This window comes from Rattus norvegicus, chromosome 20 (assembly GCF_036323735.1).
Source record: "Rattus norvegicus strain BN/NHsdMcwi chromosome 20, GRCr8, whole genome shotgun sequence".
Classification (NCBI taxonomy): Eukaryota; Metazoa; Chordata; class Mammalia; order Rodentia; family Muridae; genus Rattus; species Rattus norvegicus.
In genome coordinates, this window is record NC_086038.1 from 26,939,514 (window position 1) to 26,962,520 (window position 23,007).

At 39.9% G+C, this 23,007-nt stretch overlaps 1 protein-coding gene and 1 long non-coding RNA gene across 13 annotated transcripts in view; both read left to right on the forward strand.

Annotated features, from left to right (window-relative positions):
- Lims1 (LIM zinc finger domain containing 1) overlaps positions 1-22,094 on the forward strand; it is a 110,244-nt gene extending 88,150 nt beyond the window's left edge. For 5 of the 12 annotated variants that reach the window (XM_006256389.5, XM_006256390.5, XM_017601761.3 and 2 more), the window contains 9 exons: positions 5,585-5,651; positions 6,762-6,882; positions 7,306-7,455; positions 9,117-9,267; positions 10,746-10,838; positions 13,038-13,086; positions 14,716-14,791; positions 14,965-15,153; positions 19,097-19,300. In XM_006256389.5, coding sequence (XP_006256451.1) covers positions 5,585-5,651; positions 6,762-6,882; positions 7,306-7,455; positions 9,117-9,267; positions 10,746-10,838; positions 13,038-13,086; positions 14,716-14,791; positions 14,965-15,112 — 855 coding nt within the window. In that variant the 3' untranslated portion in view covers positions 15,113-15,153; positions 19,097-19,300. Of the gene's footprint in view, positions 1-5,584; positions 5,652-6,761; positions 6,883-7,305; positions 7,456-9,116; positions 9,268-10,745; positions 10,839-13,037; positions 13,087-14,715; positions 14,792-14,964; positions 15,154-19,096 lie in introns of all 12 variants that reach the window. The other 7 variants (XM_063279474.1, XM_017601763.3, XM_006256387.5 and 4 more) reach the window with 4 other exon arrangements.
- Positions 15,160-18,419, forward strand: LOC134483907 (uncharacterized). Its single transcript, XR_010061100.1, has 2 exons — positions 15,160-18,046; positions 18,149-18,419. It is a non-coding gene; the product is annotated as an uncharacterized LOC134483907 (long non-coding RNA).
- Positions 22,095-23,007: the final 913 nt, after the last annotated feature.

The window sequence follows — 23,007 nt, forward strand, 5'->3', positions numbered from 1 at the left end:
ATCTCCCTAGTATTAGTCCAAAAGATGTTGCAGATCCTGGCGTTGGGCTATTAATGGGCTGTTGCCTTTTGGGTCCTATGGAAGACAGCTGTTTTAGGTTAAATAACATGTTAGAGAAAAAGCTATCCCCATCAAAGAATAAGATGCATGTTCAGCTATGCTTAATAGTGGAAGATTATCCAGAACTAGAAGTCCATTTGATTTTTTTGCCTGGGGTCTTTCTTTGTTTTTTGAGATTATATAATCCAGCTTGGCTGAGGGTGACTTTAAACTCCTATTTTTTTTTTTTTCTTTTCTTTTTTTCGGAGCTGGGGACCAAACCCAGGGCCTTGCGCTTTCTAGGCAAGCACTCTACCACTGAGCTAAATCCCCAACCCGGACTTTAAACTCCTAATCTTCTACCTTCCTAGTGCTGAGATTACAGGCAGGCCTTCTACCAGAAACTTGATCTGTATGTATCAATCTTAGTGTAATGAGCCATGCAGGACAGATGATGATATAGTGATATAGGGTTGGTGATAGTGTTTTCTTGTTTAGCTTTCAAGGAGCTATACATTGAACCCCCAGCACTTTGGAAGACAGACTGGAGAAGGTATCTTCTCCAGTCCATACCTTTACTATTGCTTTTGTCTTTTGTCAGAGTGTCCTCCTCCCCTTATTTTCACAGTCCTTACTCTTTCTTTTCCCTTGGAACCAGTTATAAAGACTTACAGATAATGAAATGTAATGGCACAGACCTGTGGTTCCATCATTTGGGTAGCTGAGGCTGGAGATTTGCAAGTTCAGGGCCAGCCTGGTATGCTTGCTTAATAAGACCCTGTCTCAGATTTAAGGGGGTTGGGGTGACAAGTTTGTTTACTTTCTTCAAAACATGACTTGCTTTTTTTTGTGGAACTTCCTGATGTACTAGATTAGTTGACTAGGAAAGTCATCCCTCTAGCTAAAGAGAAGTCTGGAACCAGATCCTTGTTCACTACCCACTCTGTAGAACTCATGGCTGGAGATATGAACACAAGCATTTCTGATGCATCTGTACTTCTCTTAAGCATAGTAGAGCTGGTTATGAGCACCAGGAACATGTGAACACCCGTAATAGAAAAATAAACATTTTTTTACCCCGCCCCTATAAATAAACATTTTTAAAAGTAAAACTTTGTCTCAAAAGAAAACCAGAACAAAAAAGAATGCATAGCAGCTACTACTAGGAATACTACCCAGATATGAGCCCTGCTCACACGGTGACCCTGTCTCCTATTAGATGATAGGGCTTAAAACAGGAACCTAAGAGTTTTCAATTTAGGCAGAAATCCCTCTGAAAATTAAGGTACTTTGTAGACTTGTTCATCAAGAAGAACTGATTTACCTAAGTTGTTTGCCAGTTGTTTGCTAATGTTACCAGCTGTTTCACTCCATATAGTTTCTGAGTCCACAGAACACTTCATTCATTTTAACATAAAGCACTTTTACACTTTATTATGACTGTGTGTTACTATACTCATCTTCCCATTTAACTCTGAATGCTTCTGCCACAAAGACTGTCCACATTGATCTGGCATCTCTAACACATAACTATAATCCCAGCACTTGGGAAATGGAAACGATCAAGAACTCAGAGTCACCTTTGACTACATAGCAAGTTCAAGACTAGCCTGAGCTAATGAGACTTGTCTCAAAAGAAAAAAGACCCCACCAAAAAGGTGTGCTGTTTTGTTTTTGCTTAATTACTTTTTAAAATAGCAGGCAGGCCTGGGGGTGGGGTTAATAGTGGAGTGCATCCTTACTATGTGAGAGGCCCTGGATTCAATCACAGCACTGATATGTAAACTAAAAAACCCATGAGACATACCCAAGGTAATACATCTCTTAGCTCTTTATAATTAAGAAATGATTATCTCCATTTAAGAGAAAGCAAGATTCATTTTACATTATTAGTGCTAGATTGCCACAGTAAAATCCAGTTTCCTTCATTCTGATACTATTCTGCATTTTACTTTAAAGTGACCCATTGAGACTATAGAAATTAATACTCATTTTAGTCTTGATCAGAAGACAGTAACCTTATAACAGTATGAGCATGCTAAAAACAGCAGGACAGCTGGGGTGTGTTGCAGTGGTAGAGGGCTTGCCTAGTGTGGTCATGTCCCAGACATTGTTGCTTCTCTGAGCCTTGATTGAGATGGGGCTTCTCAGTGTCAGTGTCCTAAGGCAGCATGCCTGTGCTTCCCATACCTTGCTAGGAAGCTAGTCCCCTGTACCGGAGTAAGTACACTGCCAGCTTACAAGACTAGAAGGCTTAGGTTTATTCCCTAAAATAATTCAGCACCTGTTTGTGAGCCACTCACTACACAAGATGCATTAAGTTGTTGTTTTCATTGGATAGTTACATGAATCCCACAAACTAGCTGTCACTGGTTACATGTAGCAAAGTAAGCCGTTGCCTACTGAGTATAATGACAGCTGACTCTTCTCTCAGGACTCTTGTCTCCAAAAGCTGCATTCTCTTGCACTATATTGTCCTATCTTTTTCAGATACTGAAATGATTTAGATATATTTCGTAATATAACATGTTTTTTCTAAAAACTTTACTCACACATTCTGTAGATCCTTATGGAAAGCCGTGTCGGATCCCAGGGTTCTTTTCATAGTTTTCACAACTCTGGCTTGAATGCATGAGTTACATATGGCTATAGGGTTTCAAGTTTGATAATGTAGTTATATTTAAAAGAGTCAGTGCTTCTGGGCGGTGGTGATGCACGCCTTTGATCCCAGCACTTGGGGGGCATAGGTGGGTCTCTGTGAGTTTGAAGCCAGCCTAGTCTACAGAGTGAGTTCAGAATGGCTAGGGCTACAATGGAGAGAGCCTGTATTTAAAAAAAAAAAAAAAAAAAAAAAAAAAAAAAAAAAAAAAACAGTGCTCATTTCCGCAAGATTTTAGTTATTTTCTGGAGGAAATGCCCATTTAAACAGGTCCAAAACCTGCAATAATGATTCCTAAGCATAGCTTTGTGATGTGTTGGTTAAAAAAAAGGTATTTTTCCTCCTTGAAGTGTTTTTAGAAGTGAGCTAAAACCAACAGTTACAGAAAGATACAATTTCACAAATCTTTCAAACTGGCATAGATGGAACCCAGAGCAAGGGCTAGACAGTTGCCTTCTTTGTATGCTGCAAATCCAGCCAGCATGCCCAGGGCTGAGCTTTCTGTGAGTGCTTCAAATTTTTCTGTCTCCTTGTTTGGTTTTCCCAGTGTGTGCCTTTCTCCCCCATCCCAGGCTCTATTAACAGGAAAGACCTGTTGGTAATGAATGCTGTAATGGAACAATGATTAACAAAGAGTTTCCTCACTCATTTCCTCTAATACTGTATCCTGATTATTCAGGAAGGCTGGGACTGAGAAGTGAAGACTGAAGAGAGGAAACTCCAAAGCCAGCCTCTCTGCTTATCTGCTGACCCACTTGTCTCAGAGCAATCCATGACAGATGTATAAATCACCAAGTGACTGTCCAGCATCTGCATTTCTGAAATAAGGACATTGGCTAAGTTCCCAATCATTGGTTTTAAAGCCGCAGTTATTAACCCTCCTTCCTCTTGCCTCTCTGATAGGAATATTTTCAGAACTCCAAAGCCTACACAGAGAGAAGCAGAGCTGTTGCTTTTGGGGCTCATGTTCTCCCACACCACATAATCTCTTGGAACATAATATTTCTTGCTTATTGTATTTGTGGTGATATCAATGAGAAACATACCCTATAGGCCTGGCTCCTTTATCTGAACATTTGGTTCCCTATGGTGGTGCTGTTTGGAGAGGTTGTGGGACCTCGAGGGAGGAAGTATGTCACTGGAAGTGGGCCTGAGGATTTATTGACTCACCCCACTTCCTGCTTTCTTTCTCTGCTTCCTGTCTGTGAATAAAAATGTGATCAGCCAGCTTCCTGTTCCTGCTACAGGGCACGCCTTCTCTGCTGTGATGAACTCTGTCCTTCTGGAACTGAAGCCAAAATAAACCCTTTCTGAATTGCTTTTGGTCAGTCAGAGTTTACATAGAGCGTTCCAGGCCAGCCAAGACTACATATTGAAACCCTGTCTCAAAAAAATCACTAAGGAACTAGAGAGATGGTTCAGTGGTTAAGAGCATTAACTTCTCATCCGCAGGACCCAGGTTTGATTCTCACAGCCCACAGGACAGCTCACAGTTGTCTGTAACAACCAATTCCACCAGATCTGATGCCCTCTTCTGCCTCCATGGGCACCAGGCATGCAGGTGGTACAGACATACACACAGGCAAAAAAAAAAAAAAAAAAAAAAGTACACAAAAAATAATTTTTAAAATTATGCTAGAATATGTACTTCTGGTAAATATTTAAGTTTACAGTGAAAATTTTTAAATACTGTCCTAAAATAATGCAGGAAGGGGTTTTACATATATGCAAATTATCTGGGTTGAGAGGTCTGTATCTTTCATTAAACTTATAAAGGTAGACAAGGCTGGAGAGGTGAATCAGTGGTTAAAGGACTTCTACAAAGGATCCAGACTCAATTCTGAACACCTACATAGTAGCTGACAACCATGTAGAATTCCAGCTCTAGTAGATCTAGAGAGGCTCTCTTCTGCCCCTCATAGACACCAGATACACATACAGTGCACAGACATGTGTGCAAACAAAACATGTACATAAAATAATAAATATTTTATAATCCTTAAAGTTAGAATATGTACATCAAAAATAATTAAGCTGTCAGAGGTGAGACTAGCTGTTTATTGTGCCCTCACCTTGTATAGTCTCTCTCTCTCTCTCTCTCTCTCTCTCTCTCTCTCTCTCTCTCTCTCTCTCTCTCTCTCTCTCTCTGTGTGTGTGTCTATGTGTATGTGTATATATGTGAGCACATATGTCACATATGTACCTGTGTATGTAAAAGTTGAGGTTGTTTTATTTGATTGTTCTCCACTTTTATATTTTGGGACAGTGTTTCTCACTAAACCTGAAGTTAGTTCATCAGTCAAACTAGGTTGTCTGGCCAGTGAGCCTTGTTCATCCATCACTCTGCCACCCTCCCCAGGCCAAGGTTACAGGAACACACATCTACATCTATGGGTTGGTTGGTTGGTTGGTTGGTTGGTTGGTTGTTTGGTTTGGTTTTTAATGTTGGTTTTAGAGTACCTCCCGTTTGTGCAGTTTCCCAGTACCAACACAGAGGAACATGGTCCCAAAGCTAGCTGGGCAGGTGACGCACACCTTTAACCTCAGCACTCAGAAGACAGAGGCAGGCAGATTTCTGTGAGTCCAAGACCAGCCTAGTCTACTACACAATTTCTAGGACAGCTAGGGCTACAAAGTGAGACTATGTCTCCAGAAATAAATAAATAAAATAAAACCTCCTTTGGTAAGGAGTTGATTGGCAGAGAGCACTTTCCTAACATTCACAAGGCTTTGGTTTCAACACACACACATACTATAAAACAGCAAAAGCCACTTTTGTTTGTCTTTTCATGAAATAGTCTCATTCAGTACTTGTTTCGTGTGTGTGTGTGTGTGTGTGTGTGTGTGTGTGTGTGTAAACTGACGGCCTTCATGTTTTCATTTCAGTTTGAAGGAAGAAAGTACTGTGAGCATGATTTCCAGATGCTCTTTGCTCCCTGCTGCCACCAGTGTGGTAAGTTTTACTGTTGAATATAAGTGAAAATAACTCTCACACACTCATACAAGTCACTATTGTAGTTTGTCTCTATTGTGACAACAAAGCAGTGTTTATCTCTCTGTTTTGCTGTTAAACTAAAGAAGGACCACAATCTAGAGAGAATTGATTGTTAAGGGCACGTGGGTAAAAGCCGGTAGTGGGCCTTCTGTACTGCTTTTCCCTCTGCACGTACCCTTTGCCAACTTGCTTGTGGACTGGCCAGGGAAGAGACGGAGAACGTTTCAGTTGACTGGATAAAGGTGCATATGTACTTGACTCACTCACTGTAGCCATGTGAGTGGAGATTCAACTAGAACATTTCCAGGGCTTGGAGACCCTAAATTCAGTGTTAAAAATGATTAGTGAAGGAAGTCAGTATTTCAAAAACACAGCGAGAACAAAAAACAGAAAATACTTTGTAGAGACTGAAGTTATAACACTCAGGGGTAGAAATGTGCTTAGCATTCATAAGGCCTTGGTTTGATCCTCATGGAGTGAGGGGTTGAAGGGGTGTGTGTATACATGAGAGTAAAAGGAAAGAGTGCTGTAGGTTTTAGCTGTCTTTGTCTCTTGTGACCATGAACAGCTAAGAGGCACTGGGAAAGCTCAGCACATAGAAGAGCTTGGAAAGGAGAGCCATGCTATGCTGTGCAATGCTATGGCATGGTATGGCATGGTATGCTATGGCGTGATGCAGTACAATATGGCCAGTTTTAAAATGTGGCTGCAAAGTTAAAAATGAGGACCCAGATGAGAGAAAGATTATTTGTCAACAGACACTCCAACAGACACAATATAAAAGGCCTTCTTTTAAATTAGGCTGGTAATGCAGACCCATGATCCCAGATACATGGGAGGCTGTGTAAGGAGGGTCTCAAGTTTAAGGGCTCACTTGAGGTCCTATGATAAAAGGTAAAAGGGAAAATTCCGAGGGCTGGAGATGTGATATCTTAAAGACGACTTAGGGGTAAGGCAGTAGTTTAGTATTGGAGGAGCACTAGAGTCAATCCCTTCGTAAACACTTTCCCTTTTATTTATAGCAAATAAGACACCTCACCACATACTTTGTGCTTTACTTTCCTATAGGTGAATTCATCATTGGCAGGGTTATCAAAGCCATGAACAACAGCTGGCATCCTGAGTGCTTCAGATGTGACCTCTGCCAGGAAGTGCTGGCAGACATAGGGTTTGTCAAGAATGCTGGCAGGTAGGAGTTTCCCGTCCTTGTTGGATGTGGGTGGACGAAGGGACTGTTCAAGTCTCATGTATTTTTTCCTGTAGAGTATGAGGCACTGCTCTAGGGTTTGGGAACTCAGAACTAACCATGACTTACTCAGTACCCTGGGAAATGACCCCAGAGCTTGGTCCCAAGGTCTGTTACTGCTTGTCTCCAGTTCCGCTAGGAGAGGTGGGCAGTGATAAAGTCCATGTGCATCATGAATTATTAGTGGAAGAGATTTTTCCTGTACTTTGATTCTGGTCTACTAATAGCACAGGAGATAGTTTTCTAAAAAAAATGGTTTCTTTAATTTTTAGTCAGAGACATGAGAAGTATATATTTGTAATGATTAAAAATAACTTTTTTAAAATTTAAAATAAGATTTTAAATTTCCATTTCGGCCCTTTATAGACACCTGTGTCGCCCATGTCATAATCGTGAAAAGGCCAGAGGCCTTGGAAAATACATCTGCCAGAAATGCCATGCCATCATTGATGAACAGCCTTTGATTTTCAAGAACGACCCTTACCACCCAGACCACTTCAACTGTGCCAACTGCGGGTATTACAGTATTTTCCCTGACATTGTGCAAGACGGAATTAAAATGAAGGAGCTGAGTTACCTATTTTTCTGTTACTACAGCAAACCAACTTATTTTCTTCAAGATTTTATTTTATGTTGCATGTGTACATGTGCACACATGCATGTATTGTGCACCTAGGGTCTTGTGCAGGCTAGGTAAATGGTCTGCCATGGAATTAAATCCTCAATTCTCCAACTTTTAGTGTTAGACCTGTAGAAGAACAAAGAGTGTTGTATAATGGCTCTACTAATGATCTATGTTAACTGGTTATTCAGTCTTCAATGAGTGAGTTTATTAAGTAGGTAGTAAGCAAAGTAAAAGAACGGTTAGCAGACAGAACATCAGAAGCAGCAGACAGAGACATACACTAGATCAGATGCTTACAATATTCAGCAGAAAGGAGCAGAATAGCTCAGTGGAGAGAGCATGTAGAAGTAGCATCATCAGGTTAGGCATCTCCAACATCTAGCAGAAATGGCTAGAGACACTCTGCAGAAAACAGTGGCACTTGGGTTATGTTTTATGTATATTGGTGTTTTGCTTGTATGCAGTATATGCACTACATATGTGCCTTGTGGCCATGGAAGTCAGGTGAGCTCATTAGATACCCTTGAACTAGAGTTAAAAATGATTGTCAGCCATCATGTGAATGCTGAAATTGAACCCAGGGCTTCTACAAGGACAACCAGTATTCTGAACCACTGAGCCATCGCTCCAATCTCATGTTAAGTTGTTGATTGTGAAATTTCTAGAAGAGCAGAATGGTCTCTTTATGGACCACAACAGGCCTGATGGTACCAATGGCTGAACAGTGGTAACCTCTGTTGGAATTGGTTCAACTCCCAGCTGAACCTCCTTCTCAACAGCTCAGTTCTTTTAAAAGCCTTAGTTGTTTGCTGTCCTTCCTCCCTTTTGTAGCAGTAGAGGGTCAGCCTGCACCCAGAACAAGGAGTCTTAAAGGACACTTAAAATAAATATGCTGGATTCTGAGATTTGGAGAAATGGCTCAATAGTTAAGAGCATTGGCTGTTCTTGTAGGGGACCTAGGCTCAATTTCTAGCACCCACAGGCAAAGCATAACCCTCTATAACACCAGTTCCAGGGATTCTAATGCCCTCTTCTGGCCTTTTTGTGTATGCATCAGGCACACATGCACAGACATACATGCAGACAAAGTACTTATACACATACATTTTTTAAGCCCATGACAATTTGCCAATGTAATTTATCTTTTCTTACCATTTTTGTCTTATTAGTTTTAATAGTCTTTGACAGTTTCATGTGTATATAACATGCTTTAATGAAAACCACTCCCATTCTCTTCTCTTATCCTTCTATAGTCATACATATACACACATATATATATATACATATATATAAATACATATATATACATATATATATAAATACATATATATACATATATATATAAATACATATACATATACATATACATATACATATATATATATATATAATAGTCCACTGAGTTTATCTAGGGTTGCTTGCAAGTATATGGCTGTGGATTATTTTCCTGGATCGTGGACACCTTACCAGTGGCTACATCCCTGAAGATAAATGAATTGGGTACCTGTTCAGTTCTACAATAGTATTCAGTTTAATGTCTTTTGGTGGACAGGAAGGAGCTAACTGCTGATGCTCGGGAGCTGAAAGGGGAGCTATACTGTCTGCCATGTCATGATAAGATGGGGGTCCCTATCTGTGGCGCCTGCCGGAGGCCCATTGAAGGGCGAGTAGTGAATGCCATGGGCAAGCAATGGCATGTGGAGGTGAGTACAGCCTGCCCAAGGAGAGCCAGTGCTTCCAATCTCCATGCCTCAAAGTGTGCTAGCAAGATAACAGTTTAAGGATGGAACATGGACATCTTGAACAACAGTTGACTTTTGTCCTAGTTTCTCTGTCGCTGTGACTAAAATGAAACAACCTGACCAAAGCAAGTGTTGAGGCAGGAGGATCTCTCTAAGTTCAGGGCTAGCCTTGTCTACAAAGGACAGCTAGGACTGACTACAAAGAGAGACCCAGACTCAAGAAACAAAACAAACAACAGCTAACCAAAAGCAACTCGGGAAAAGAAAGGGTTTACTGTGGATTACAAGTTATTGTCCATTGTGAAGTGAAGGGAAGGGAAGAACTAGAGCAGAGATGAAGGAGATATGCTGATGGCTTGCTTCCAGGGTCATCTGTCAGCCCCTGCCTAACACAGCCAGGCTCTCCTGCCCAGGAATGGCACCACCCACAGTGGGCTGGACCCTCCCTCATCAATCAGCAAGCAAGAAAATATCCCACAGACACACCCACAGACCAGTATTATAGAGGCAACTCCTAGAATTATGTCAAGTGACAAAAATGAACTAGCACAACTTTATAGTAAATAAAAATCTAGATTGTTGTAACATGACAGCATAGTGCAGGATGTGTACTTTGTTCTTAAATCTTTCTTGAGGACAAGATTGCCACTTCTAACAAGTTATTTCTCAATTATAAATACTGCTAGGATGCCCATCTCTTCTTTCAGAGGTCTTATTTGATGGGATGGTATTTTGTTTTCTTTTTTAAAGATCATTTTATCAAGTGTGTAGGAATGTTTTACCAGCATGTGTGTGCCTGGTGCCTGTGAGGGTGAGACAAGGGCATCAGATGCCCTGGAACTGGAGTTATGGATAGTCGTAGGTTGCCATGCCGGTGCTGGAACCAAACCCAGATCCTACAGCAGAGGAGTGGGCGCTTCTAACTGCTAAGTAGTTACCTTTGGTTTTGGTTTTGGTTTTTTGAGACAGTTTCTTTAGGTAACCCTGGCTATCTTGAAATTGGCTCTGTAGACTAAACTGACTTTGAATTCACAGAGATCTGCCTGCCTCTGCCTCTCTAGTGCTGGGATTAAAGGCATGTGCCACCTCGTTCTGCTGCTGAGCAGTTATCTTAAGGTAACCCATTAGAACCTCATAAACATCAGAATTGAGACCATAAAAGTATCTTGTCTTGCTGCATGCAATGCTTCACATCTTTAAAACCAGCATTCAGGAGTCAGAGACAGGCAAATAAATATCTGTAAATTACAGACCAACCTGGTCTACAGAGCAAGTTTTAGGTCAGCCAGAGCTATAAGATCTATATAGTAAAGCACTATCACCAAAAAATGGGCGTGGAAATCTGGTTATTACTCTTCTCTAAGAATTGATTAACTTTGAGTTACTTCGTTAGATAAATTATAGTATCTCAAAAATAATCTATTCAATTTTTTTTCTAGCATTTTGTTTGTGCCAAATGTGAAAAACCATTTCTTGGACATCGCCATTATGAGAGGAAGGGCTTGGCCTATTGTGAGACTCACTATAATCAGGTAATGATTGTACTTACTAGATATTTGATAGATGCAAATTGAAACTCATCAGTGTTCCAGTGTAGAGAAAGTTCCTTGGAAAATGTGCTTTGGTCTACAGAGATGTATTTTAAATCATTGAGTCTCAGAATACTCACTAAATAATGTACAAACAATATCTGTATGTCTACCTTTACCCATAATCTCCCTTTGCTTCCTCTGGGTGCATCTGATCTTACTATATAAAAATAGCTTTAGGGTTGGGGATTTAGCTCAGTGGTAGAGCGCTTGCCTAGGAAGCGCAAGGCCCTGGGTTCGGTCCCCAGCTCCGAAAAAAAAAGAACCAAAAAAAAAAAAATAGCTTTATATTAATACATATCTTTTATGTACAGACGTGTGTGCATTTAAATGTCCAGAGTTTTTTGTTGTTTTGAGATTTTTTTTATGTTTATGCGTGTTCGTCCAAATATGTCTGTGAACCGTATGTGTACAGTGCCTATGGGGGACAGAAGAGGGCATGGGATCCCCTGGGATTGAAGTTAAAGGTGTTTGTGAGCTACTGTGTGGGTGCTAGCGATTGAACCTGGGTCCTCTCAGCCAGTGCTCTTAACCACTGCAGTCCATGCATAGTTTTTTGGTTGTTGTTTGTTGGGTTTTTGTTTGGGGGTTGGGTTTGGTTTTTTGCAAGGTGAGGGCTTGTTTTTTTGTTTGTTTTGGTTTGGTTTTTTGGGTGGGTGGGTGGATGGTTGATTGGGTTTTGGTTTTTCAAGATATCGTTTCTCAGAGTAGCCTTGACTATTCTGGAACTAGCCCTGCAGGCCATGTTGGCCTCAAACTCAGACGGACTCTGCCTTCCAAGTGCTGGAATTAATGCCATGCATCACTACTGCCCAGCTTATGCATAGGTTTTTTAAAAAATGTTATTTTTAGTTCTTTGAGAATTTCACACAATATGTTTTGATCATATTTAGCCCTACCTCCCTCTAACTCTTTGCAGATTTAACCTACCTTCCTATATCTTGCCTTATAACCCCCAGTTCCATGTCTTTTGTTGTTGTTGTTGTTGTTTTAAATAACCCATCTACTGCAGTTTGTGCTCCCATTTACACTGGAGAACGGCCAGCTCACCAGGAGCTATACTCTTAAAGAAAGTTGACTTTCCAGCCCCGAGTCCTCAATGTCCATAGTTCCTCAGTTAGTAGTCAGGACTTTTAACCATAAGCATCTGATGCAGTCGTGTTCCTTTACCCCAAATGTTTCAATGTATATTTCCCTAGAATACAGAACTCTGGTATATATCACAGTTATCAGTATTGATAGAGAACTTTGATTTATTCTAGTTTTATCATTTAGGCATTTACTTATCTATTTACCTAGAGACAAGGTTTCTCTGCACTACCCCAGACCAATAATGTTCTTATAGTTCTTTTTTTATTTCCTGCTATATATAAGGTTAGTGTCACTATTGTTATATTTCTTTAGCCTCCTCATATATGGAACATCTCCAATCTCCTTACTATATGCTTTTCCTTTTGGCTGTTCAGTTGGTTCTCCACTATTATTTGGAGGTTGTGGGCTCTTGGCTGGAACAGTGAAGAGGGGCTGGTCGGTCTTCCTCCCCGCCGCTCCTCTGTGTTCATTGCTGTTCCACTGGTGCCTACAGGCTTGGTGTTGGCCATATCTGCACTGGAAGTTATGGCCCCACCCCGTCCAATAAACAGCCTATACACAGTCACTTTCACAAATGTCCCCCTCATCACTTTCTCCTTACATTTAGTAGCCTGCAAGAATGCTGCCTGCTCTGGGTGAAATGAGAGTTCCCCAGTTTAGTGCCATTCCTGTTCAGTTGGCCCTCAGCGTTCTGCTTGAACAGCCGACACCTTCCCTTCCTGGACATGGAGTTGTTTTGTTTATCATTCTTATCCATAAGGACTTGAAGGTTCTTGTATTTTTTATTATTTTGGTGCTCAAATTGTCACAAGGAAAGATATGTTTAAGAGAAGAAAACTGAGTGAGTTTCATTGTGACTAATCATTTCCTAATTTTCTTTAGAAAGAATAAATTCTAAAATTTAGTTGCTAGCTACTTGGTTTTTTATTGGTAAACAGAAAGAATTGAGATCATATTTTTTGTTTATTTATTGTTGGTTTTCTTTATTGTTAAAAACTTGATTCCAACCCAGCTTGAGCCTTCACCACGTGTTTCTTGTCTTTTTCTCAGCTATTTGGTGATGTTTGTTTCCATTGCAACCGTGTCATAGAAGGTGACGGTATGTATCTGTGGGTGGATGGGACCACTCTGTCATAAACATACTTGGGTAGTGTGAAAATGGAAAGAAACTAATTGTTCCTGTGCTCTGTAATGTGGGCGTTGTCCGTGCTTTCCTCTTGCCATGCTTCTCCAGAACTCTACAGCAGCGAGGTGGGCTACCAAGGCAGCACAGCTGCTGTAAGCTGTACAGAGTTGCTAGGACTTACTATGTAGACTAACCAGGCAGGACAGATTGGCTGTAACACAGAGGAGGCAGCTGTGTCTGCTCATGGTCACTAACCAGTCCTGCCAGAAATTTCCTGACAAAGTTCTAAACAACCGTGTTTGCTACATGCTTTCTGGTTCTCAGCAGACGTCTCCTAATCAGGAAATATAAGGTTAGTTCAGGACCATTGTTAGTACACTACAGTCAGTTTAACTCCTCCCTGCAGGAGACACTGTCTTATAAAGGACAAAGGAAATTATGTGATTATTGTCAACTTAAATTAAAATCACAAGTTTAAAATTTTTTTTTTATCTAATTCATATTGTTTCAAAGGTCTTCGAGCAATGTCAGAAAATCTCATCAGAGCAACATGAGACAGACAGGTTGTCTACTGTCCACAGTGTTGAGAGGGAATAGTATTTTAGTGTCTCCAATTTGTAAGTAAAGAAAAGTTAAAAGTTAAGAACAAAATAGGTTTAGAGAGAACACTGCTCAGAGGATAATGCTTGTGTACTGAAGACCAGAGTTCTGTCCTTAGCACCGTGGGAATGCTGCTCAAGCCATGCCACCCGCCTGTGATTCCTATGCTGGGAAGGCAGAAAAGGGCTCCCCAGAGCAAGCCGCCAACCACACTAACTGGATTGGCTAGCCCTGAGTTCAACTGAGAGGCCTTTCCTCCTCCATTAATAAAACAGAGAGTGATCCAAGAAAACTGTGTCAGCCTCTGACTTCTCTTTATATGTGTGTGTGTGTGTGTGTGTGTGTGTGTGTGTGTGTGTGTGTGTGTGTGTGTATACATACATACATGCATATACACACATGCATGCATGTACACCTACACATGCACACATACACAAAGACATGCAAAAAAAAAAACAAATGAAGACACAGAAATAGTTTTTGCTTAAATTGAAACCTACCTTTCCAATTAGGTGAAAAAAAGCCAGGCACTCAGGTGACAGACATTGGGGATCTCTATGAGTTTGGGGTCAGCCTAGTCCATGTATAGTGAGTTCCAGGTCAGCCCAGAGTTTCATAAGTAAGACCCTGCCTCAAAAACCAAACAAACAAGTGAAAAGATAGCCATAATCAAAAGTAAGTTGGTTAGAAGCACACGAATAGCATCAAGCTTTTGGGCTGTGGTTTTGCAAGGGGGAAAAAAACCAAACTTCTTACTAGGGATAATGATGCACATATGTAATTCCAGAATCAAGGAGGCTAAAGCAGGAAGATCAGGAGTTCAGTCCAACCTGGCTACACAGTAGGACTCTGTCTCAAAAGTTAAGGAACCTCTCAGGAAAGAAGGCCTGGGCCCCTCTAGGTGCCTGGGGAACAGCCTTCTTTGTTCTTCAGGGTTGGAAACTGAAACCCCTCTTCCCACAATGAAATGTTCCCATGTGATCAGATCTCTCTCCCCCACAGTGGTCTCTGCCCTCAACAAGGCCTGGTGTGTGAGCTGCTTTGCCTGTTCCACTTGCAATACCAAACTAACACTCAAGTAAGTATTTGGTCTAATCCACTGTGATTACTAAAGCTAAACATTTTAGATGCCATTTAGAATCCAAAAAGGGAAGTGATTGATTCCTGTCTCTTTTTTCTCTTGAGTCCTTCTGAAAGTACATGTTCTTCTTTAATTGTCCCTGTTCTGTCCCTTCTTTGTTCTACTCAAAGGGATAAGTTTGTTGCAATTGATCTAAAGCCAGTCTGCAAATACTGTTATGAGAAAATGCCAGAAGAGCTTAAGAGGCGACTTGCCAGACGGGAGAGAGAAGCAAGGGATAAAGAGAAGCAGAGAAAGAGAAAGCCAGTGTGTCTGTAACCGTTCTATCCCTTCCACACCATTCTCACTGCTTCTCTGTGGTTAGTCTCTTAGGATGCCTTTCTTTTCTGCTTGTCTCTTTGTTGTACTTTTTTTTTTTTTTAATGCATGCTTTTGTGGTCATCAGAGAGTGAAATACTTGTCCTTTGTAGACTTGATTCTTTTGCCTTTTACAAGTATAAAGCTTAATGAGCTCCATCCTCAGTGTCTTAGTCAGGGCCTCTACTCCTACACAAACATCATGACCAAGAAGCAAGTTGGGGAGGAAAGGGTTTAGTCAGCTTACACTTCCACATTGCTGTTCATCACCAAAGGGAGTCAGGACTGGAACTCAAGCAGGTTAGGAAGCAGGAGCTGAGGCAGAGGCCATGGAGGGATGTTACTTACTGGCTTGTTCCCCTGGCTTGCTCAGCTTGCTCTCTTATAGAACCTAAGACCACCAGCCCAGGGTTGGCACCACCCACAATGGGCTGGGCCCTCCCACTTGATCACTTATTGAGAAAATGCCTTACAGCTGGGTCTCATGGGGGCATTTCCTCGACTGAGGCTCCTTTCTCTGTGATGATTCCAGCTTCTGTCAAGTTGACACACAAAATGAGCCAGTGGTACACTTACCAAGGCCTCATATGTACATACCTCCCTTGGCTCAGCTTTTCTGTTACAGTGTGACAGAGAAACAGACACCTTTTCTTTCCAACCTTTACATGGTAGTGGGAACATCTTAAAGTATTTTTATGATTATTAACTGCTGCTGTTCTTTGCTTTCTTTGCCTAAAATCATTTAACTGAGGAAGCGAGTGTCGGATGTTTTAGAACCACATGTTCTCAGTGCTGAGTTCTCTTAGCATGTCCTCTCTCTAAGCAAAGCCGTGTAGATCGAATAGCGAGCCTGTCTTCTGCAGTGCTTGTGCATGCTTGCTCCCTGCTGCTTGTGAGTTCAGTTCCTTGAGTTTCCACACTCTTACTCTTGTATGGGATGTACTTCAGTCTTGGACATTCTGTTCAATTACGGACATGATTATTTCATGGTTTTCCTCATGATGTTTGAACTCTAAAAGAAATGTTGCTTAATTTTCTTATTTCCTTTTGTTGACGAATTAAAAGACAAATATAGACTTCAAAGAAGAGAACTAGTCTCTCTAAAGCAGGAATCATATAGTTTAAGTGTTTACCATCAAAAATAGTTTTTGTTCTAAGAAAATATTTAGTTTGGTCATAGGTACAGAATACATGTGGTTCTAAAAACATCCAACACCCAGAATTCCTCAGTTAAATAATTTTAGTCAAAGAAGCCAAAGACCAGCAACAGTTGATAGATGTAAAAGTACTTTAAAACTGTTCTAACTCCTATCTAAAGATCACAGAGAAAAGGTGTTAGGCCACACTGTGACAGAAGAAATTAGTTGAACCTACACATGAGACACAGCTGTACATGTAAGCCTCTTACTACCATTTAAACCAAACTGCCCAGCAAGTATTTGATTTGCCAATTGGCAACATTTAGCATTTGAATCAACATTGGTTTCTTTGTTTAAAAAAAAAAAAAAAAAAAAGCCAAGCCCATTCATGTCCTAATAGTTAGTATAAAAGGTATGTGTAGGGGTTGGAGATTTAGCTCAGTGGTAGAGCGCTTGCCTAGGAAGCGCAAGGCCCTGGGTTCGGTCCCCAGCTCTGAAAAAAAGAACAAAAAAAAAAAAGGTATGTGTAAATAGGTGGGTAGGAATTATTCTCATTGTTCTTTAAAATCACCTCAATGCTGGATGTGATAGTATACACCTTTAGTCTAGCACTAAGGAGCAGAGGCAGGCAGATTTCTGTCAGTTCAAGGCCAGACTGCTCTACATAGAGTTCTAGGCTAGCCAGAGCTACATAGTAAGAAACTTCCTCAAAAGGAAAAGAAACAAAATGACCTCAAAACAATTATTGTTACCCATTAACAGGGTATCACTAGGCTTATTCTATAAATGCTTCCTAGTGATAACTTCACAACAAATGAACAGGTTATAAAGTTATATACTTTTAGAGCTTGGAATTGAGCAGCACTAAGCTCTTGCAATTAGCTGCTCTGAGTATATTAGAGATGGAGACCACCTAAGAGTTGTTTTCTCCAGAGCTGTTTATAACTGAATTGATACTGTGTGTTCTTCTAGCTTTAAAAGCAGAATCATGTTCTCTATTGAACTACCGCTTAAAGAATACTTAAGAGCTGTCCCATTACTTTAGAGCTCAGGAGCTATGGCTAGCTTTTTTTTTTTTTTTTTTTTGGTTCTTTTTTTCGGAGCTGGGGACCAATATGGCTAGCTTTTTGTCCCCATAGCTAAAATAACCTAGTATGTTTGATTTAAGCTCTTTTTTTTTTTTAATTCAGGTAATTTTTTTAAATTAAAAGACAAAAGGAAAATCATTTGTACAGGAAAAGATGAAACCTTATAGTTGCCTAATTTAAAATACTAAATACATAGTAAGATCCTTTTACCTTCAAAAAATACATCACTCACATTATAAAAACTATTTCTTTGTGGGGCATGGTGGCTTTAATCAGAGCACTAGGGAGGCAGAGGCAAGGGTATCTCTGTTAGTTCAAGGCAGCCTGGTCTACAAATTGAGTTCAGGACAGCCTGGGCTACACAGAGAAACCCTGTCCCCAAAAAACAAAACAAACAAACAAAAAAAATCCAGTTTTTCTTTGCTTTAAATAAGTATGTTTGAATAAATTTATTGGCAACATGCATGGTGTGGTTCACGTTTATAATCCCAGCACTGGGAAAAGAAAATCCCCGTGAGTTCTAGGCCAGCTAGACTCCAGAGTGACACTGTCTCAACAGACCAGCGGGTAAGAGGCACTGAGAGAGGAAAGCATTGCCTGATACTCTAAAGTTGATTGACTTTATTTGGGATGAAGAGAAGGCCCAGTGGTTAAGAGTGAGGAGAAGGGTTGGGGATTTAGCTCAGTGGTAGAGCGCTTGCCTAGCAAGCATAAGGCCCTGGGTTCGGTCCTCAGCTCCGAAAAAAAAAAAAAAAAGAGTGAGGAGAAAGCCCAGTGGTTAAGAGTGAGGAGAAGGCCCAGTGGTTAAGAGTGAGGAGAAGGCCCAGTGGTTAAGAGTGAGGAGAAGGCCCAGTGGTTAAGAGTGAGGAGAAGGCCCAGTGGTTAAGAGTGAGGAGAAGGCCCAGTGGTTAAGAGTGAGGAGAAGGCCCAGTGGTTAAGAGTGAGGAGAAGGTCGGTCCCCAGCTCCGAAAAAAAGAACCAAAAAAAAAAAAAAAAGAGTGAGGAGAAGGCTCAGTGGTTAAGAGTGAGGAGAAGGCCCAGTAGTTAAAAGCACTTGCTACTCTTTCAGAGGACCCAGGTTCAATTCCAAGCACACATATGGCACAACTGCCTCTACTTCCACTCCCAGAAGATCTAGTATCCTCTTCTGACCTCCATGAGCACCAAGTAGTACACAGACACATGTGCAGACAAAATACTTATACATAAAAGATAAATAAATCTAAAAAGATAAAATTTTATTAACTTTATTTAAATTATATCTATATTAGATTTAACTGAAACTGAAACACTGAGTAAGATTTAATAAATAATCACGTGTTCTAAATGTAGGAGTATAGAACCATATATAAACATATTTTTTCAACTGATGCCAATCACTCTTTACATTTATCATAATAAGAATTTGGATTAGAATTACAGTTCTTTTTTTTTTTTTTTTTTTTTTTTTTTTTTTTTTTTTTTTCAGAGCTGGGGACCGAATCCAGGGCCTTGCGCTCGCTAGGCAAGTGCTCTACCACTGAGCTAAATCCCCAATCCCTAGGATTACAGTTCTTTACTGACATGTACATAGATATTTTATATGTGTGTTACATTGTGTCTTCATTTATATGTACTTTCTTGAATTTGCATCACTTTATCACGTTTGTGCATGTATTGTACATGTGTGTGCTGGATACGTTTCCACTAATTTCTTTTTTATTTATAATTTTCTTTAGGAATAAATTTGTGGAGTTTGACATGAAACCAGTCTGTAAGAAGTGCTACGAGAAATTTCCTTTGGAGCTGAAGAAAAGACTTAAGAAACTATCTGAGACCTTAGGAAGGAAATAACTTTTGGTGTCTTTTTTCTCTTTCTTTTAACCAATATTACTTAACCTGATCCACCCTCATCTACTTTTGCTTAAAACTGTATCAAAGCATTAGAGAGAATGGTTCTCTTCATTTCTCTTTTCTCATTTAAAATGAAAGAACATGTTTATTTCCATGTAAAACACAGATGAAATCAGGACTTTCATTTCTTTAGCCATATTAGTAGTAGGCATTAATAGTATATAGCCAAAAAGCAAAACAAACAAAAAAAGTTGAAGGGTAGTTTTAATTAAGCCCTCCAAAATATAAATTTAACTCTTCAGAATTAAACACCCTGCTCTATGGACCAACAGAAGCACTTGCTGCCAAACCTAGTGGACTCCTTGAGAAAGTATCTGTGGCCATGTCCATGTGGGTCATGTGGAGCGAGAACTCACTCCCACAGTTGTCCTCTAAGCTCCACAGACGGCCGTGGTGCATTGCGCTGACACACATAATTCATAAACGTAATAAACAACCACTGTTCTAAAGAGTCAGCTCTTACATGACTCCCATTTTAAAGGACTCTAAGCTTTGCTTTCCTTTATAGCATAAGAAAATAATTTCCTATTCATATGCTGGGAGAGGAGATAAGTAAACTACCAAAATAGCTCCTATGTATAATCATGTGTTTATCCAGTTAGCACTGTAAAAGGAACATACATATTACTAAGAAGCAAAAAATTTTCAGAGTATTTTGATTTTTTTAATTAAATCACTATGCTTAATCTTCTATTTTGTTCTCCTTATAAATTTTTCCTTCATAAATTACTTAACATACTTATAGCTACTAATGAGTCTTTTACATTTTTTGAGCAAAACAAAACAAATTGTCAGGAAAATATTGCATACATTGTGATACTGATGAAATGAAGCATTTTAAAAATATATTACACAATTGTGCTTCTAAACTTAATGTAAAATGCATAGTATTCAAGTGGGACATGAAATGCACTATTATGCAGCTTGAAATGTATCGATTTCCAAAGTGAGTGTGAGCCGGGTGCAGCGGCACTAGGCGTCGATCCCGGCACTCTGGAGGCAGAGGCAGGCAGATCTCTGAGTCCTAGGCCAGCCAGGGTTGCGGATTAAAACCTTGACCGTATCTCATATTACCTTTGTGCTAATATCTACATAATCTAACTTGCCTTAGAAAACTGCATCTTCTAATCAGGAATTCTAGATATTCCTATAATACCAAATTAAGTATTTTGACTGAGATTCATAAATTTAGAATCATTTGCCACTGATTAAAACTTTAAAAATTCTTTTCTCAGGAAGCCAATGAAAGTTAACTTCTATCCTATTATTAGAACTATGCAGATATATTAAAACATTTTAATGAAGGCTTTTTCATTTCAAATGTATAACTGGGTTTTATTTACTATAAAGTAATAAAACTATATAAATGATACTTTTAGATTGAAAGAGGGTAGTAAGAGTAGCAAATCCTAAGTTACAGTGTGAGATGCTATCTCCCAAAACATCCTCACAAACAAAAACACTAGTGTATCATTTCACCATAAAGAATACCTCAGGAGCCTAGGACAAAACTCAGTAATGGAGTCACACCAGCCTTAGGACCTGAGTTTGAACTTGGAGACAAGTTGTTCTCTGGATTTACAAGGTAGCCAACTCAGCCTAACTAGCGAGCCCCAGATCCAAGGGCTCAATCCTGTATCAAAAAAAGCAAGGTGGATGGCTCCTGAGGAATGACAGCCAAGACTGACATCTGGCTTCCACATCCACACACACATATGCACACATTCAGAAATATAGATGTATACACAAAAAAGATATCTCAGGATGCTGTTACTCTGCCATTAAAAGTTTGCAATCGTGAATTTTTAAAATACTTGGTTATGCACATTGTAGAATACATTTCTGTTCATATAACTAACTTGTAACCAATCTTAATAGTCTTTCTTAATAGTCTTTGGGAATTAAGAGAGTCATAGGTGATTAAAATGTATATGCTTTGTATTTGTGTTTAGCATTTTAAATCTGTCTTTACTTCTGATAATAAGAACCCACATTTCTTCGGTGTGCCTTTGTCAGCTAAGAATGTCAAGCAGTGATTACCTTAAAAGTATTTATGAACTATTGTACGTGCATTTAGGCAAATAGAGTTTGTAGCCCAGGGTCCTGGTGCTAAATTCTTACATGCCTCACTAGAAGTATGGAGCAGAAAAGCAGGCGTTCCTGTGCTTTCCCCATCTCTTTAGATGTGCGTGGCCTTGCCTGACTGCCTTTGCTTGTGTGACATCACTTAGCCAGAGTCCCCACTGCTGGCTTTGCTCACTTCTCTTTAGACAATATTCCAGTAAGCTTGATCTCATAATTATGTAGTAATTCATCTAGAGATGGTGCCTTTCACTGTGGGGTATAACATTAGAGCCCTTAGTAAGGAAGGAGATGGAGGTCTAAATGGGGCCAAGACAAAGACTTTATCTAGTTCCTATTAATTGTAGGCTTTCACTGGCTGCTGGCATTTGTCATTGAACATCTCTGAGTTTCTGAGAACAATCTGAAGTAATTCATTGTGCTTATGAAATTTCTAAGTGCCCTTTTTGTCCTTAGTTACCATAATGTAACATGGAAAATGGATACACAAAAAATATTTTGTGTGTCATATTCAAAGCCTTATTAATACTTTGCCTGAAATAGGACATTTTGCCTCATTCATTTGCCAAAGTAGCCAATTCCAAAATAAGGAAACTTTGATGTGGGCTGACAATATTCTTGTGTTTTATTTTAGATTGTAAACTTGATGGTAAGAAATTATATCAATAATTGTGCTTTTTATGTACCAACCATTGCTGTGTACTTTTGGTGCTTAATAAATATTCATAATTATTATAGTGAGCTACATATCATTTAATTTGATCTAATTTTAAAGATTCAAACTTTCAACTAGTATAATATGTTAGAAACATATGTAAGTAAAAGAAAATGGCTTGGGTATTGTATAAGCCAAGTTTTAGCACCTTTTGTATTAGCTTTCACTGGGGCAACATAGGTCCCAGATAGAGAACCATTCTACCCATATAGCTTGCTGATGTGATTTTACTGGATGAATTTCCAGCAGTATGGGTGAAGGCTACTTAGAGGAATGTGGATAACTTTAAAACAGCTGTATCAGAGAAAAGCTGCATCACTTCAGAATTGGGACAACTTCCCCAAAGCTGCATAAATGGAGCCCCATACTTCAGTTACCTTTCCTCCTACATATTCTAGCACCTCTCACATTGCTTCTGGAGCAGAATCACTTGCATCTGGGGTCAGGGTGTGCAGGAGGGAACAGAACGCTCCTATCTCAAGTGAGGGCCTAGTGGCCTCCCACACACACCTCCTGTGAGGAAACTGTCTTGCTCAGGGTTTCTTGTGGGTAACTGTAGCTATGATTATGATAGTATTTCCTGTCTTACTCCAATGACAACATCCACAGTGCCCCAGAAGGTGTTGGATAGCAGAATAAACACTTAATATTTTTAGCTCTGGAGACCCATTTGAGATTTGGCCTTATGTTTGTTAGATACATCAGTTCATTGCACACTGACCAAGTGCCTGGCAAGAAGCAATTTAAAGAATGAAGAGTCTCTTGTGATGAGGAAACATGAGTCAGCTTGCTCACATCTGGGCAGAGCAGGAAGTAGAGGGAGGCCTTGGCTGCAATCAGTTCCTGGCTATCACCCTTAAGACCCACCCACAGGAGCCTCATGGACATAGTCCATATCCCAACCTTATCATCCAGTAAGTGCTCTGCCATGAACTGAAT